General features: G+C 39.0%; 1 protein-coding gene across 3 annotated transcripts in view; it reads right to left on the bottom strand.

The window, feature by feature from the left end:
* Positions 1–18,579, bottom strand: part of LOC122793577 (cytosolic phospholipase A2 gamma-like) — a 1,122,344-nt gene that overhangs the window by 249,302 nt on the left and 854,463 nt on the right. For all 3 annotated transcript variants that reach the window (XM_044061746.1, XM_044061744.1, XM_044061745.1), the window contains one exon: positions 1,010–1,123. In XM_044061746.1, coding sequence (XP_043917681.1) covers positions 1,010–1,123 — 114 coding nt within the window. The remainder of the gene's footprint in view (positions 1–1,009; positions 1,124–18,579) is intronic.

Below are 18,579 nucleotides of genomic sequence, written 5' to 3'. Positions count from 1 at the left end.
TAAATCAGTGTAGTTTGTTGAATTTACTAAATAAACAGCTCAAGCGTCAATAAGAAATTATCACAGATTAACAAGCATTTCATTTTGGGTCAGTTCAGTTAATATAAATTAGCCTATAATATGTTATGCAAAATGTAGTCTACAAAAGCTACTTTTGGTATAGGTGCCTAAACAACATAGACACACACACTTATATACAAATATGCATATGCATGCACACATACACAAATTGTTACCATAACATTTGATATTCAGCTGCAAACATTGCAGATATGTCAAGAGCAATAGGTACTGGTTAGAATTGCCACAACATGAGGTCCTTTGTTAAATTAAGATCCTAGTTACAGAAAAAAGAAACACTGGGGCATTTTTAACCTCCCTTCATCAATTTTCACATTTCTAAATGTTCAGTTATTTATTTAACATTTGTTTACTGGGAAAGTCCGACTTGGAACAAGTCAATTTTCAGTGGTGGTCTGGGGAGAAACACTCCAGATGCATGTCTTTGTAATATGAGAGGAAATCAGAGCACATGGAGGAAACCCACATGAATGCAGGGAGGACATGCAGAAGGAACTCCAGCCAAGAATCGATCCAGAGAACCTTTTGCTGTGAAGCGACAACGCTAACCGTTATGCCACTGAGCCATCTCTTATGCAGATTTACATGTTTAAACCAAGCAAGATGCTGCTGATAGTAACATTTCAGAGTTTTGGGACAATGAAAACATAAACACATAGTGAACTGGTAGTCAGAATTAAACAGATCATCCGTCCTTTTTAAATAAGAAATAGCAATTATATTTAAATGTATGTCACAGGTGCAACTCAGCAAAATACATTTCAAATGTAAAGATGCTGTACTTGTTTACGCTTGGTTTGGCTTCACATTTAACCAACTAATTTATTTTCAAAACCATGGCACTCAGTAAATAGCAGATATTAGACAATGACTACTATTAGAGCTTATACTAATATTTTCTGTTTTTCATTTGTTCAAAGTCTCTTACCTGATGATTCAGGGTAGTTATAAAGCTGGTTGTTTGTTGTGCCCCACTTCCAGGATATGACATCCTTAATATTTTTTTTTATTTTTTCCAGTAGGTTAATAATATCTTGCTCAACTGTAGAAAATAAGAAAAGTAGAATTGGTAAGTCTTTGATTACTGTAAGTTAAATATTATCCCAAATGTATTTTTCTTTATTGTTGATTCATTTATTTCCATATCTTTCTCATCTCATTTGGTTCCTTATTTCCTATCTTGGTGTGGTACCCCTTCTCCCCTTCTCATAGCCTGTGCCTGTTCTTGTAGTTTTCCTGATCAGTATCAGTATCTCTCCTTTGAGTGTTTCACCATAGCATTCCCACATCTGCCTTCAATGTCCTGATCCTTCTGTACACTAAGCATCTTTACCCTCCATGAACTTCTTTAGCCATCCTATATCTTTGAAAAATAAACATCTGACTCATCTCTCCCCCTCACCACTCTTCTAGTCCTCCCTCCTTCCTAGTTCCTTTTGATGTCCCCATTTGTTTATTCATCTAGTATATTGTTGAATTAGGTCTAAATACTAGTGAGGAGTAAATTCAGGTAAGCTATGGAAAGCTAATGATGTGATGTTTAGAAACTGAACTTTATTTAGCAATAAAAAATATTATTGCAGAATTATCCTTAGTGAGAACAGCCAGCCAGCTCCATGGAACAGAGATAAAACCATGAGACCTAGATGACCATAAAAAAATTAGGGGACTGCATAATGGAGGATCTAGTGACAAGGATGGAAATGCATTCCAAAGGCATTTTGCCTAGCTTAGGAGAGGAAAGTAGCATGGCCCAGTGCAATTCAGGTACTTCTCAGTGGAGAAAGTGCAAGACATGCAGTAAGATGGGTCAAGGTCCATGCACTTGCATCTGCCAAGCTATGTCTACAGCATCTTGCAGCAGTACATGCTTAGAGTCACGCATGCACATGAGGAAGGCACTGACAGTTCTTACAACAGCAAACTTATATGTCAGACCCTGGATGGTATTAGGACCTAATATAAATATTCCTGTAGCACTGTGCCAGAGATGATAAATCTTCAAGGAGTAGGAACAGGTCAGCTAGTAATCATCCTGGGGACAGATGATCATATCTTCAGGGGACTGAAACCAGGCCATCAGGCTGCTGAAATAGGAGCTCATACCAAACTGGTAGAAGCAGACAGAATATGCAGTGCAGGAGAGCAAATAACCTCCATGGCTGCCTGGATGATATTCCCTTCCACTTGGTTCTCACCTCTGTCAGTCATCTCTGAGAGGTTAGCACAAAGAGGGAAGTAATAGCTTTAACACTCATAGGAAGGTGAGCTGATGGTTGTCAGGCATGGAAGGAAAACGTGCCAAAAAAAGTAGTAAACAGTATACTCAGATGCATTTTTAAAGCAGACTTAAGTCAAGCAAGGACTAAACTTGAAAGCATCATTGAAGGCAAACAAAATAATGTATCAACATTTTAGTTTATCTGTGTAGTTTTATAAGCACTACAACAAAATTATTTATATTCATGCATTTATACAGTATATTCCCCTTTCTGAAATGTATAATATGCACTAAGGTAGATGTGTGGTTAACTATTATATTTGCATATTAACGAAGCTGTGCTAATGGAGTCCATATCATGTGTTAAAAACACAGTTACTGCATTGTTTAAGAAATTATATGACTCACTGCTAAACTCACATGTGCTATGGAGGACAGATGGTGCATTGCAATTCAACTAAATAATATAGGTTCATAGGTAAGTAGTAGGCTAGCTGCCCTTGCAGGCCATTTTTAAGCCTAGCCAGTTTCCCTGTTTGTGGTCTAAATAACCTATCCCATTTGGTTATAGATCCCATATTTAATAATTGTATATATTATACAATGACTGGCCATTAGCATTCAAAAAGTAGCATGCTGATTGGTCAACCCAACCAGCGTGCCTGTTGTAAATCCGAGCATATACCAATGGAAAAAGGTCTGGTTGCTCAGACTTTCTTCCATTGGTATATACTGTAACTTTTAAAAATTTTTAAACAAAAATAATAAAATTAAAAATCCGGACAGTCCAGACATATGAGAGAGACAGGAGAAAATACTAGGAAAATCAGGTACATTATTCAAAACTAAAGAAAAGTACCTCATTTTTCTTGTATTTCCTCTATTCTGTCTCTCTCCTACCCCTAAAAATGTCAGAAACCTTTTTTTTTTTTTTTTTTTTTTTAAAGGAACAACAGAGACCTTCCCCTCTCCATTGCTTCCTTTCCAAAGCCCTGATGTACTGGGTACATGTGGGAATGCAAGTCCCATATGCATGTGCAATACACCAAAAAAAGCAACAGGATATGCTGCAAGATGAAGTATCTAGAAAATCTATTAAAAAATCTTTTACAGCCACTATAGTAAAGAAACCCTGCCTTCACCAATTCTTATCTACCACTAGTTGACATCTTATGCACATAATAGTGAACATTTTGCAGAGTCAGGTAGTTAGACTATCCATATTTATTATGTAATATCATGCTTTAACATGAAGCAATTATTTTTACTAGAACTTTTCTTGGTAAGAAGTTCTAACTTAAAAGAGATTCCTGGCATTTTTGATCCGGTCAAATGAAACAGGGAGTCTATTTATGCACCAGGTCTTAGAAATGATACGACTGCTTAAATAATACAATATAAGTAGAGACAGACACCAAACTGGATGGATATCAGCTATACAGTCATGGCAATATGGTACTGTATCAATTCTGGAATGATTAAAATAATAATTCCAAATACTGGAATATTTTAATTGGAAAAATGTGTTTCAGATGCTTAGAGAAAGACCATTATTCACTGAATTTGAAAGCTCTAATAGATGTTAATAGGGATGATTCTTAATAAGGAAGATGTAGACAAAATGGTATATTTGCTTGCATTATTTTCCATTTTTGCAGATATACCCACAATGGTCCTTATGTGACAGCATTAAGTTTCAGTAGAACAACTGGCTATAAGAAGTTGTTCCTGCTTCTCTAATAAGGTTGTTTAATTGGAAAGCTGTGAGAAATGTGAATTATTTTATGTTGAAAAAAATAGGATGTTAAAGCAAGCATCTTGTGGGCACTGTTATCCTGCTCTGGGAAAAAATGGAAACTGCACTTTTCCAACATATATTGACATGTGGTGCCTTTAAGGAGCTTAACACTGATTTAGCACTGAAGAAGGGGAACTATAAATCAGTGTTAGAGAAATGTATTTGAATCACAGGCTGAGTGCTTCCATTAATGGTTTGAACAATATGATATCCATTAGAAATATTTTAAAATTGAAATATCAACAAAGGAGGTAATATTTCCTATGTTCACACATTGAACAGTTCCTCTAGGTCACAGTTAGTGTAAATGAATCGCCAGTAACTTCCAAAATTATTTGTTAACCACAGAAAAACAGCTAGCGATCCAAACCTCAGCCAAAGAAGTCACTATTGTTTGCCAAGAAACACATTCTATGTCAAAAGATGAAAAGTTCTTTATTGTATGTAAGTGCTTTTGTGGTGCTGCTCACACCACTTCATCAGACCTTTTACAACCATGCATCACAGCACTCTGTACTTTTTACTAAAATGTGAATCAGTCCATTAACTTAATTGATTCAATTAAATAAATTAACTTGTTAATAACCCATGAAAACCTTCTATCAAAGCTATGCATAGGGTGTACAAGCTCAAACTACTATAAAAACATATATAAGAAATAAATGTATAACAGATAACCATATGTGTATGAGTATTAAGACAGTAAAAACTCATAAAAACACTTATAAAACTCATATATGCATACTTTTGAAACCAGTACATTCATACAAAAATAGAGATATAAAACAAATACATACAAACATTTCTCTCTTTTTGCACCTAACCAGAGGGGTGCTTAGGTATTATTTAATATATAACTATTCTAAATGACTTGTATGATCAAATCAAAGGCCTATTCCGCAAGACAGGCTTAAGGGGGATTCTATCGTTTAGCCCCTGACCCCTACCTGGTCTCAATCTAATAATCCAGCGTGTCTCAGACTCAGTTCTGTTTATAATGTCACCCCCCCATCATTTTCTCTTATTGATTCTGTCACTTGGAAGCTAAATGTATGCTGTGGCCCCTTACTTTGCACATGCTTAGCCAATGCATTTGTCACATTCTGGTTCCTAATGTGTAATAAATGTTCTCGTATTCTGAACCTCAATTCCCTGTTGGTTTTTCCTACACAGAAACTCGAGCAAATATTATACACTGCTATATATACTATCGTCTTACTACTACAGTTAGCTTGAACATTAAACACATATTCTCTACCTGTGTCAAGGTGCATGAAATTATTACTAGCATCTATGTATCTGCACTGATTACATCCAGTGCATGGTAATGTGCCCTTTTTGGTAGTAACGTTTCTGCTTGATGTTTCTTTGGCTTCTATGGGATAACATAAGTGTCTCTTCGGAGAGTTTTTGTTTTTAAAGGAGAAACTTGGCTTTTCTCCTACTATCTCCCTTATGTTGGGATCATATGTCAAAATGTGCCAGTGCTTCCTAATGACTCCTGTTATTAGGGACATATTACTTGAATATTGGGTAGGTACTCTCAGAACTCTCTTTTTTACTATAGGGTTCATAACTGTATTATTCCTATTATCAGAAAAATAGGGCTTCCCAGTAGTGTCTCTTAACTTGGCACTCTCATCTATTGTCAGTCATAATGTGGTCAGTGTAACCCCTCTCTCTAAATCTCTGTCTCAGGTCAGTAATCTCTTGGTCAAAGTCCTCATCCCTTGCTGTTAACCTAGATGCTCTCAATGTTTGCCCTTTTACAACATTTTTAAAAATGTGTCTAGGGTGCATGCTCTCATGCTGCAGAATGGTATTTCTATGAGAATCAATAACCCAAAAGAAACAAAATCCCTAAAATAAAGCACAAGGCATAGCTCCGGTGCAATAAAGGCTGTCTTCCACTTGAAAAACTTGCGTTTCACCAATAAATAAGTCCGATAAGAAGTTCAATATTTAAACTTTTAATCTACAGCTTGTTAAAATAATAAAATCAATAAAACACTTTCAAAAGATTCCAAAAAGCACAATGTCAAACGTAGGTAGACTGGTGGTTTCAATTATACAATATACAATATATAGTACTTTGTTGGTATTGGGTACGTAAATATACACATATATACATATGTGTACATTTTTATATTAACATTTTTTATACAACACACATTTTTCAATATAATACACAATTTTTTTAACATTATAATTTCCAAGATATTTTTAGCAAGGGATCATGTTTACATTTAATATTCATTGTTTTGATATATATATATATATATATATATATATGCCCCGGGATTCATGAAGCTCGGTGCAAGGCCGGCGTTAGGCTTGCGCAGACTGTGCGATGTGAAGATGGCGCAGTAGCACCAAATGCATAGTAATGAAGGTGCACTGCCGACACAGCCATGTGCACAGGAAAGGAGCGTGAGTGCATAGGGCATGTCAAAGTGCCACATGGAGGCGTGGAAATGGCAGCTGTCGATGTGCAACCTAAAATGCTTACATATAACAAGTTGCAAGATAGTAATTATGTCAGTGTCCATGGATACTGAAACGTATGCAAACATGCAAGAAAGTACCTGCGAACACAAAGCGAAGAAGCAAACACAAATGCACGGTAGGGAATAATGGGTCCCTATCCCGCGAACAAATGACAGGGAAGACCGTGTGGCCGTAGTCCAATGCAGTGTAGATAGCCATACCAAGTGAAAGTGAAATGCATCATATGTTAGCGAGCCGCCGGTAGGTATGTCCAGCCCAATGGTGAGGGTCACCAGCTGACCCATAATGTGAGGGAGGGTACACAGCTGGACAGATGTTTCCATAACAAAATACACGAGAAATGTAGATATCGACCGTATGTCCAAATTATAGCCCACACGACATGTAATAGTCATATACAAAAGGTATGTCCGTATTTCACATACCAAATGTGATAGAAAATAGAATAAGCATGTAAACGAAATAGAAGGAGCATATAAACAGCTACAACAATAAGGACATATGTAGGCTGAAAGGAACAGTATTATTCGTACCGTCGACAAGGATTACCACCTATCCCACTTTGCAAGCGACAGTCCCTCTTTGGGCAGTTGTGTCCTGACAAAAACCTGTAAAAATGGCAAATGTCCTGAGATTATAGGACAAAATTACCAAGATAAAATAGCCTTATAGAGTGATGCTCAGCAGCAGTATGCAAAAAAAAAAAAAGAACTGTAACAAAACAAACAACTGCTGAGCAAAACAATGAAAGAAGCTAAAAAGTCCAAACGTCAGTTCAAAAAATCAAAACAGTCCAAAGTTCACAGTAAATAAGTAGTCAAAATAAATGATCATGAAACTTAAACTAAAAAACTTATTTATACAGAGAGAGAGAGGAGGTAAAAAACATAACTTTTTTCTTCTTTCCTTAGAGAATAACAGAAAAGAAAATGATAAAAATAAAAAAAAAAAAAAAAAAGCCAAAAACAATATTTAAAAAAGAAACAAAACATCTTTTGCTTATTGCTTTTTTTTAAAAGATACTTTATTGTTTTATTTTTTATTAATCACGAACTCCTGTCTATATCCCTGTTCACCGTTATGTAATGTTGAGGGATTGGAAATGATTATGCATATCTGAGGAGATTTACTTCATCCCTTGGCTCTATGTTGATTTTTGACTGTTATTGGCTGGATATGATCTTGAGTCCAATGTTGTTTTTTGTTTTCAAGACAGTATTTTTCAAGCGGGATGATGCTATGGGCACTTTTTTTTTTAGCTACATAGCTACTAACCTATAGATGAAATGGGAGTATATTCACTATTCCATTCCAGAATGATTTGTATGTACCCTTCTATAGGCGTGTTTTTGTTTTTTGTTTTTGATCTCTGTTTTTGAGACCTGAGCAACAATGTTTTTTTCAAAACAGTGAATGATTCCTTAGAGTTTCTTGAATTCACCATGGACCATCCAACACTACCATCCCTTTTGATATATTTGTTGACAAGCTACCTGGTGGGATTGTTAATAGGGATTGTTAATACAGGTCTATACCGAAAAACCGCACTACTACACATTCCAGCATCACATCGCTCCAGCATGCTCACTGGCTCATTAGGGATCATCATCCATAGGTATCTAGGTATACACTCATCTCCTCTAACTTTCGGACTGAGTTGAGAGGGACGAAGGACCCAGTTCGTAGTATAGTGAATTGGATGTATAGTGAATGGTCAGGGATGGATGGATCAGGGGTTAATTAGTTTAGATCGGGATCAGATCTTTTTCCAAGGGGCCTGAAAGTAGGGGTGAGGGAAGTGCACAACGTGGGGTGAAGCAGACACTCACCAACAATGGTGTCAATATTTTTACTACACTAAGGATATCCTTAGAGCTAAAGGGGAGACATTAAGGAAACACTGGCATGTTCTGTCGGATCCATCCATCATCTCGGGAGATCCTGCCATCAAGGGGACTTGTGTCTACCAAGGAACAACCCATGTCAATTAGAAAGAAAAAGCACTCACACAACTAACTTGCTATTCCAGAACACACCTCATTAGGTTCCCTGTCATAGATGTATTTCTGCTTCATTCGTCCAGTCTGACCCTGCATTTGTCTTCCCCTATCTCAGGGTATATATCATATTCGACGGCGGGTCATATTATGTCCAAGAATGTGGTATACCTTCAGCCTGTGTACTGTGTGTATACCCTACCGAGGGACCCTGTGTGAATCGTTGTAGAGAGACAATCGTGGCAACATGTATACGTGAGAGACAGGAGGAATGCAATGCATATATAACACACCAGGCAGAGCTAGTGTGACATCATCAGTCATCAGTTTAAGTTTAAGAGTTTTTTAAGTTCATTTAGTTAGACATTTTAGGTGATTTACTAAATTACCGCAGAGAGATTTATTAGATCAATTTCATCAACCAGGGGGCTGATTTACCATTCCTGATTTTGCAATTAAGGGTTGAATTATAGTTAGGGAACCATATTTTATTTTAACTTTGTTTCTTTTTTTTTTAAATTTTTTTATTTGTTTTTTTTTTTTATGTTTACTATTATATGATATATTGAGATATGTTTGTATATATATATTTTTGATTGATTTTCAATTATTTTTTTTTTTGATTTTTTTTTAATATTTTTTTTAATTTTTTTTGTGTTTTTTATTTTATAGTTTTTTTTTTTGTTTATGTTATTTTCTTTAGAGCATTGATGGTTATTAAGCGAAGTAGTTTGTTTCTCTGTTATAAGCTAATTTTATTTTGTTGTGTTATAATTTCGTTTTTGACCTACTTTATTTGAACTTTTGATTTTTCGTTATTGGACTCTTTTTGACAGTTGGGACTTTTTTCTGACTTCTTTGTTTTGAACTGACAGAAGTTTGTTTTGTTGTCAATGTTTGTTTTCTTAGTGTTTTGTTTGTTTTGTTGCATTAAACAGTTTTTCTGCATCTAAATTACAAAAATGTTATAAGAAACAGAATAAGCAACTAAACTGCTACAAGAATAAGCTTTTATATAGGCAAGAATTTTAAGTTCTATCCTGTGTACTGACCGTCGGTATGTGTCAGCCTGTAAAATGTGATGTTTGTACCAAAAATGTCCCACTTTGGCCAATTGAAAAGGTGGCAACCCTACCATTGACTGTGGGGAGGCATTGTCCACTACAGTCGGATATGTGTACGGAATATATCCCATCCTGGACATAGGAAAAGGTGGCATCCTACCAATGAGTACAACAGGCCGCCAAAATCCGGAAGTCAGCGGTACAAGCCGAACTTGTCAGGATGTGTCACAGTCGAACGGGTAGTACCCGGGTATACCAAACATGTAATGAAAGTGAAGTATGGGCATGTACCTATGTGCGTGAGGTATAGCATGTGGAAAGCAAACATGGCAGGGTAGTCCACACAACTATACAGGTACCAGACACATGTAGGGTATTCAATGTGTTACTCTGGCCATGTCATGGGCCAACTACCAAAGCAGTGATGTATGAGGAATCAGTGTGTGTGGGGTGGATGGGTAATGGTACAATCCTCCAAGGTGATACTGTGTCATATGCAGAATAGGTGAACAGAGGTGTATGAGGGAGCAGCGGGTGAAGCTGAAAGAAACACAAACACATGTATAAACAGCTGAAATACAAGCAGACAGGCCATACTGTATTACACAATCCCACAACCAGATGAATATTGAAATGCGCGATACAAATGTATAGATATGTCACTGGCACATACCCACAGATTGGTCCTGATGGAAGTGGCCATAACAAATGCAACACACCTGGATGGAACTGGCCATAACAAATGCAACACACCTGGATGCATAATGGAGTACCAAGCATCCCCTCCACATCACACAACCTGCTCCCGTACCTGAACGTCCACCAAATCCAGCCGTACTTGGCCTACTGGTTTGGTGCAGCCACAGCTACACATAGTGACCACTACGCATATGTAGTAGGTAGTGTCACCCTAGGCGGTTGCAGGATTGCACACGACCTCAGCACATTTTCGTAACTCCAAAACTATGTTCGGTATTCCTCTTGTTGTGGATCGGTACAATTTTTGGATATCCCTCATGGGATACGTAACCTGTGTAAACATTAGAACAGAAGACACAAAGTCCAGTCCTGTAGATATCTGGACAGAAGTTGGAATGTGCATTAGGGGTGCACAACACTGTCCAGCCCTAAGTGGTAATGCATAACCTACTACCCAGGATCAAACACTTGCCTGTGACGCATGTGCCCCGACACGAATAAGCGGAAATATATTGCACACATTCGCATAGTGGCAAATGGTATAAGGGTGATGAAGGCACTGATGTAAACAGGATTACCCTGATCTACTGTGTGAGGGACACTTAATGTGTGTGTAGGTGTGACCGACCATACCTGTCAACTTCTGAGAGCAAGATATCTGGACAAAGCCGTGAATAAAAGTGGGACAAAGGCCCAAAAGTATGGACAATTTGTAAAGATTGCTCTTAAAAACTGAGGAAGTTGATAGAATAACAGTTTGTACACTGGCATTAATTTCCTGAAGAGTATGAAGTCTGAAACTCAACTGTCTGTCAGTATGTTCTGACTTCAGTCTTTAATGACTAGCTACTGATTTGCCAGAAAACAACAGTGTATTACAGAGGTCTGTACATATTTATAGTAACAAACATTCACATTTGCTTACTGTACTACTGCATACCTGTAGTTAATTCATGTCCAAAATAATAATCCTCGTATGAATGCATACAGGAAATAGTCAAATGTGAATGGGAATACCCCTCACCGTGGATTAGGTATTGTAACCACCCCCACCCATATTATGTATTGCCAACATAAAAAGCTGCTGACAGGTTCCGCAAGACCTGTGCCTGTAAACACAGGTAAACATCTATAAAATGGACAAATTCTGTCCATGTGCTTTGTCTGACATTTGAACTCGGTCAGGGCAGTTCCGTTCACCAGGCGGACAAGCCTAAACCCAGATCACCAAATGAACACCCTGACAATCAAAAACTTGTATGTGCCAGGACTATAAGCCTTGGAGTTTTGCATATCCTTGGAGTGATTAAATATGCAGCTTGGGTCCAGACCAGTAGGGAATAGGGAATGTGTAATATGTAGTACCGTGTTTTTCCCAGCAGGAGAATGGATGCCTGTGTCGTAAGTGAAGCGGTGAGGCATATGTTAATGTAGCTATGTACTATGGGTATGCATATAAATGAGTCAGAACACCAATAGTATAGTGGTTACAACATCCAGCCAACGTGAATGCAGTCCCGGGTCAACTATGACTACAGCACATATAAGTTAATGAATGCATCTGTGCTGTAAAGACATTTAAATATGTAAAGGTGAATGTGTGTTTCGCATATGTCCGTTAACCGGATTACAGATATTTTACTGGTACCGTCACAATTAATAAAGCCCACGTAAGCACAAAGACTTAGTAAACATATGTAACCCACAATAAGGATATGCAAGTGCACCTGCCCGTGTGTAATCCGCTCACAGCATAGCAAATGAATGCTGTTTTCTACACATTTATTTATATATCTATATATGGATATATATATTTGTGTATAGATATATATCCACAGACTTAAACTAAATAAATATATGAAAATAAAATATATATATATATATATATATATATATATATATATATATATATGTATATATATATCTATATGTATATATATCTATATATCTATATGTATATATCTATATATATATATATATGGCTAAATGTTTAAGATACAAACACAGGGTGCAGGGTTTAAATCTCACAAGGGATAATTGGCTAGGCTTAAAATGGCTCGCAAGGGCAGTTAGCTTAGTACTAAACTATGAACCTATGAACCTAAGAACATATACACAATACATTAATTATTATATACATAACAAACATATAAACATTTGTCCTTGAGATATAACACATGTACATAAATAGGTTACGTCATAGCTATTACGGATAGACATACAGACATGCAAGAAAGGTAAATACACTGCTGCTTTCCAAACCATTGCCCGGAAAGTACCAGTGTGCCAAATCTGCAAGTTCTACTCTTTAAACATGGATATAGGTGTCCTTTGCAGGACTCCAAAAATTGGCACACTACAGGCACCGTCCTGTAATGATAGAAGCAAAGGAAATCACATCTGCAGATACAATATAGCTGTACATGCAATAGTAGCTTGTGCAAGGGTAATAACACATGGGTTGACAGAATGTATGACATATGTCCCGATACGCGGAGAGTGGATAGTGCTTAGAAGTGTCTTCATACTTTATTATCGCTCACATTAAATACGTGTTATGACTACTGTGGAGGGGTGTCAGGTATGGGAATCATGGGTATGCAATAATGGGCCTAGGTTCCCAGGTGTTGGTTGGCACAGATTTATTAGGTCTGCCCCATGGGAGTGATTAATATTCCTATGTGGGTATAGCACACGCCTATACCTTCCAAAAATGAAGAACCCATCTACTGGATATTGTGTAAACCATTGGGGGAAGACGTAGGGACTTATATCAGTGTCATGTAAGCAATTACCATGGACCTACATGCATACAAATAAGATGGTAACCATACCTCTCAACCTTTCAGAATAAGACATCTGGACAAAGGCATATTAAAATAAGTACAAATAGGGACTATTTTAAATATTCCTCAGACAAAGTTAGAACATTGATAGAATAATGGATAATTTATTAGTATGAATGTTTTGAGGGTTATTAGTTATAAACTACTAATGTCTGTCATTATTATCTAACCTCACAGTCCTTAATGACTTGACACTAATTTACCAGAAAGGCACAATATTATGAAAAAAGTAACAACATTATAAGTCTAAGTTCGGGAATTTACCCAAAATGTGTACAGTTGAGAGGTATGAAGGTAACCCTGTCCTAAATAAATGTACAGAACTAGTGATATCAGGTGGACAGGTGTGAAGACAGACGTGATGACAAATGACAAAACATGTATAAGTCAAAGGCATGTACCTCGATAAATGTGAATGAATACTTATGCCCTGTGATAGTCAATGTGGAAGGTTAATAGAAACAAAATAAATGTGTCCCTCAGGGTGTTATGCAGTGTCCCCGATACAGTGTTCAGTCTCCCACACTCGCATGTGAGTTCTGCCACTGATGGAAAGCGCAAATACCGGTGAATACATAAGGTAGATGATAGCATAATATGTTTTGATTAGCACCTGTTGGCTTTTGTGAAGAACACAACACTCTTGGCGTGTGTGTCCTGCAAAAGGAATGTAATGGCATCTGGCCTGTGATTTCTTTTTGTGTGTAGTGGTGTAATAAAATGATATATCTTGTATCAGAAACAGATACATGTTATAGGAAACAGTATTATCGACTATACTACTACAAGAAAAATCTGAAGGTATGAAAAGTGCTGAAGTAGTCAGTTTAGTATTGACCGCAGGTATGTGTTGACATGTCAAATGTCACAGCTGTATATATAGTTCCTATAGGGCTGTCACCTTTACAAATGATGAAAGTGGGAGCTGCTCTGTACAAATGACAGATGTAGCAGGTCGAAACATACCTACAGCCATGCATACTCCACAAATAGACATATTAGCACACAGCAAAGCGTAGGCCAGGAGTCATGGAGCCTTGGCCAGCGTGTATGAGTAGAGGAAGAGTAGAGCAAGGCAAGATGTCTGCCAAGCTATTGAGCAATATGCTGTAGGGGTGTGCAAAACAGCCCCTAAAGCGAACGTAGCACGGACAATGTTAGGATATGCAAATTACCCCATTTGTAGGTGAAAGCTATGCAAATGATGTAAATCTGCAATACATGAAACAGTAAGCTGTCCGTGCAAGAGTAGAGTTATGTGCAGAAATGTACTTGGATGTTAACCGAGTTACGTTCTGCAATTAGCTAAACGGAGCAATATCAGCTGCAAATAAAGGATGAATTTAGTTGAAGAAGCATGCCAATGGCCAAATATAAGGCCAGTGGCATATTTTTCCACTGGAAATTAATAAAACTCTATTTGTCCTCCCCCGATCTCCGGTGTGTAAGCATAGCGCAGCGGCGCGAAAATGCGCTGCGCTTTTAAAACAAGAAACATATTTAAAATATACATAGAGATTGTAATTTTAGTTAAAAGTTAGTTTGCCATGCAGGTGAATGGCAAGCTGAAGATAAGATGGCTACTGAGTACTGGTTGCTATGTGTGGAAGTGCTCTGTCAGAGATGTAACCAAGCATTAGTAGGCAATCCGATGCAACTGAGGCTGAGGATAGTGAATCACAATTTGTCATGCCATATGGGCCAAGCCACTACAGTGTAAGAGTAGGTTAAGGGGACTATCAGAGTAGAAGATAGGTGACATCATGAGTGTGTAGGTATAAAACACTGTAATCCTATCGGAGCAGTGTGTCACATGTTTGCTGTCAGTTACTCATCAGTGGAAGAGGCGTGTTATGATTTATCCTAGGTACAGTCAGGAAACTGATGGTGTACGCCATGGATATCACTGAAGTTTCTTGCAAACCTGCTTACAGTGTGTTCGTGCCTGTGCTCGCCTGTAAGCCCGAGTAAGCATGCGTGCGCGCTTGTCAGCCCATGTGCGTGCGTTGAAGAACGAGTAAGCTAGTGTAAGAATGTTGAAGCCCGTGTAATGTCGTGTAAGCCAGTTTACGCGTTTGTAAGCATGTAGAAATCTGTACTACACACATCACACACGTACTGCACACTCTGAAACACATGCTGCCAATACTACACACATCAGTCAAATGGCACATGTATGGATAATAAATCATCAGAATTAACAGTGCTGTAAACTATACTACATTGATGGTCATAGCTGCAATGCATCATGTCTGCTTACATACACCTAGAAGGATATCACACTTTGTGTTAACAACATTTAACATTAATACAGTGCTATAAAGCCACCCTGTGCATCAGCACCATGTTAGTCTGTTCCTGCATCAATGTTACACATTACAGGTGGTGGCACAGGTGTTATCATATGCACAGGGTATGGTGTATCTTTTCCAGAGCCTGTCATTGAGCCATCCAATCAACATGTAAGTGTGTGTGTGTGTGTGTGTGTGTGTGTGTGTGTGTGTGTGTGGGACAACAGTGTTTGCATGGCCCAATGTTGATGCAATGTGTGTGTGTATGTGTTAGCCCTAGCTCTTTGTTTCATGTGTGTGTGTCTGCATGTACACAGTTTCAGCATGTGTCAGCCATATACAGGAGGTTGTGGGACAGTCACAGACCGTACCTGCCAGGCTGTACAGATCGCCATTACTGGCCATGGACACCCCTCCAAGCATTCAACAATATTCCAGTCCTGCACCTGTCAATGTATACACATACATTCTTGGGATCTGCATTACAACCTGTGGATAAACGGGAGTCAGTAATGTTAACCTGATTTGCATAGTAGTGTCAGTTAATACATAGTTATATGAGCCATACTCATCCTCCAAAGTAATAACCACTGCTGACTGTTGCTGAGATGTGCACACGACCATTTAAAGATGCTGTACTATCATTGTTGTCAATGCCCCTTGTAATACACAGCAACAAAATATCTGGTCACTACACAACTATAACCCAGGATCACTACAGCACACAGTATGTGTACTATCACAGAGCCATAGCAGATTTACATACATCAAAGGTGATCATGTACAGATAACTCAGCACATTCAATAGTGCTAATTATCCACATACATATCTATATCTATCTACATTACATATTTATAAATAGATATATATATACACACACACACACACACACACACACACACACACACACACACACACACACACACACACGTGGCAGGACTGGGATTAGAACACAGACCTAACTACCTTATCACACTACAGCATTACACATTTACAGCACGCGCTACTGAGATTACTGAACACAGTGCTCCCAGAGGCATACTTCTAGGTGGGTGACATCATCCGCAAAGGCATACACGCCGATAGGGAATGTATGTGGTGTGAGGTGTCTAAAAGCATTACCGTGCCCCCAGGCAGCTGGAAACACACACACACACACACACAGAGGCACACACTTGGGAGGGCTGGGAGTCGAACATACACCTAACTACCTTATCACACTACAGCATTACGCATTTACAGAATGCGCTAACGAGATTACTGAACACAGCACTCCCAGAGGCATACTTCTAGGTGGGTGACATCATCCGCAAAGGCAAAGACACCAATAGGGAATGTATGTGGTGTGAGGCGTCTAAAAGCATTACCGTACCACCAGGCAGCTGGAAACACACACACACACACACACACACACACACACACACACACACACACACACACACACAGAGGCACACACTTGGCAGGGCTGGGAGTCAAACATACACCTAACTACCTTATCACACTACAGCATTACGCATTTACAGAACACACTACCGAGATTACTGAACACAGCACTCCCAGAGGCATACTTCTAGGTAGGTGACATCATCCGCAAAGGGAAAGACACCGATAGGGAATGTATGTGGTGTGAGGCATCTAAAAACATTACTGTGTCCCCAGGCAGCTGGAAACACACACACACACACACACACACACACACACACACACACACACACACACACACACACACACACACACACTTGGCAGGGCTGGGAGTCGAACATACACCTAACTACCTTATCACACTAAAGCATTACGCATTTACAGAATGCGCTACGGAGATTACTGAACATAGCACTCCCAGAGGCATACTTCTAGGTGGGTGACATCTTCCGCAAAGGCAAGGACGCCGATAGGGAATGTATACAGAGTGAGCAGTCTGAAAGCATATTACTGTCCCAAGGTAGACGTAGACAAACACACGGCAGTGGTGTGATCGGGGCAACTAAATATCTATGGAGCACTACAACAACACTACAGAGATACGGGACATGCCACAGACAATACACCCTGCAAGGCAGTCAGCCAGTGTGTTCAATGCAGGCATCCATCGTGACGTTGAAAATGGACATCTGTTGCCTGGATGTCCACCATCGCTATACAGGATGTCAATGGCCATGTCCATACACAGAGGCACATCACCGACACAAGGTGTCACTGGCCATGCCCACACACTTAGTATCACACGTCCGTTTGGAATGTACTATGTGTCCATCTACACAACGACGTACTGGGCATGCTCACACACTTAGCAGTTGCAAAGGGCCGTCTTGCATGCACACGGATTCTAAACACGTAAGGGCACAGTTTGGAAAGTACTATGTGTCCAACTACACAACGGCATACTGGGCATGCTCACACACTTAGCAGTTGCAAAGGGCCATCCTGCATGCAAACGGATTCTAAACACGTAAGGGCGCAGTTTGTAATGTACTGTGTGTCCATCTACACAATGGCGTACTGCGCATGCTCACACACTTAGCAGTTGCAAAGGGCCATCTTGCATGCACACAGATACTAAACACGGAAGGGCACAGTATGGTATTACTGTCCCCACATACATGAAGGCCACTAACATGTATCGACCAGTACACACTCAGGAGCCATCACAGATGCCTCAGGTGCAGATCACAGAGGTACACACTACAGTCTACAATGTAGCCCTCAGACATCACCATGTCGTTGGACCAGCAATACACAGCCATACATCAACACAACACCGTGTGACTCATGACTAGTGGACTGTACATAGGTGTACAGCAACGGTGCAGACTACACATGTACCGACAGGGTTCCATCATGTGTTATGCATTGCAATGATACCACTGTACATAACCAGGTCAGCTCTACACATACCAGGGGCCCTGGGTCTTACACAGCTGTGACAGATGACTGTCGCTGTACACCAACGAACACACATGTTTGGATATGTCATACATGTAACTGCAGTGGATATGTGCATGAACCACACACACAACACATATGTACATAGCCTAGCTTTTGCTGTCCTCCATGTAGACAAGTGGCTACAGCA

The sequence above is a fragment of the Protopterus annectens genome, chromosome 2.part0 (assembly GCF_019279795.1).
Source record: "Protopterus annectens isolate FY-2018-M chromosome 2.part0, PAN1.0, whole genome shotgun sequence".
Lineage (NCBI taxonomy): Eukaryota > Metazoa > Chordata > Ceratodontiformes > Protopteridae > Protopterus > Protopterus annectens.
The sequence above is the reverse complement of the archived record's forward strand: the minus strand, read 5'-3'. Positions and strand labels throughout refer to the sequence as shown.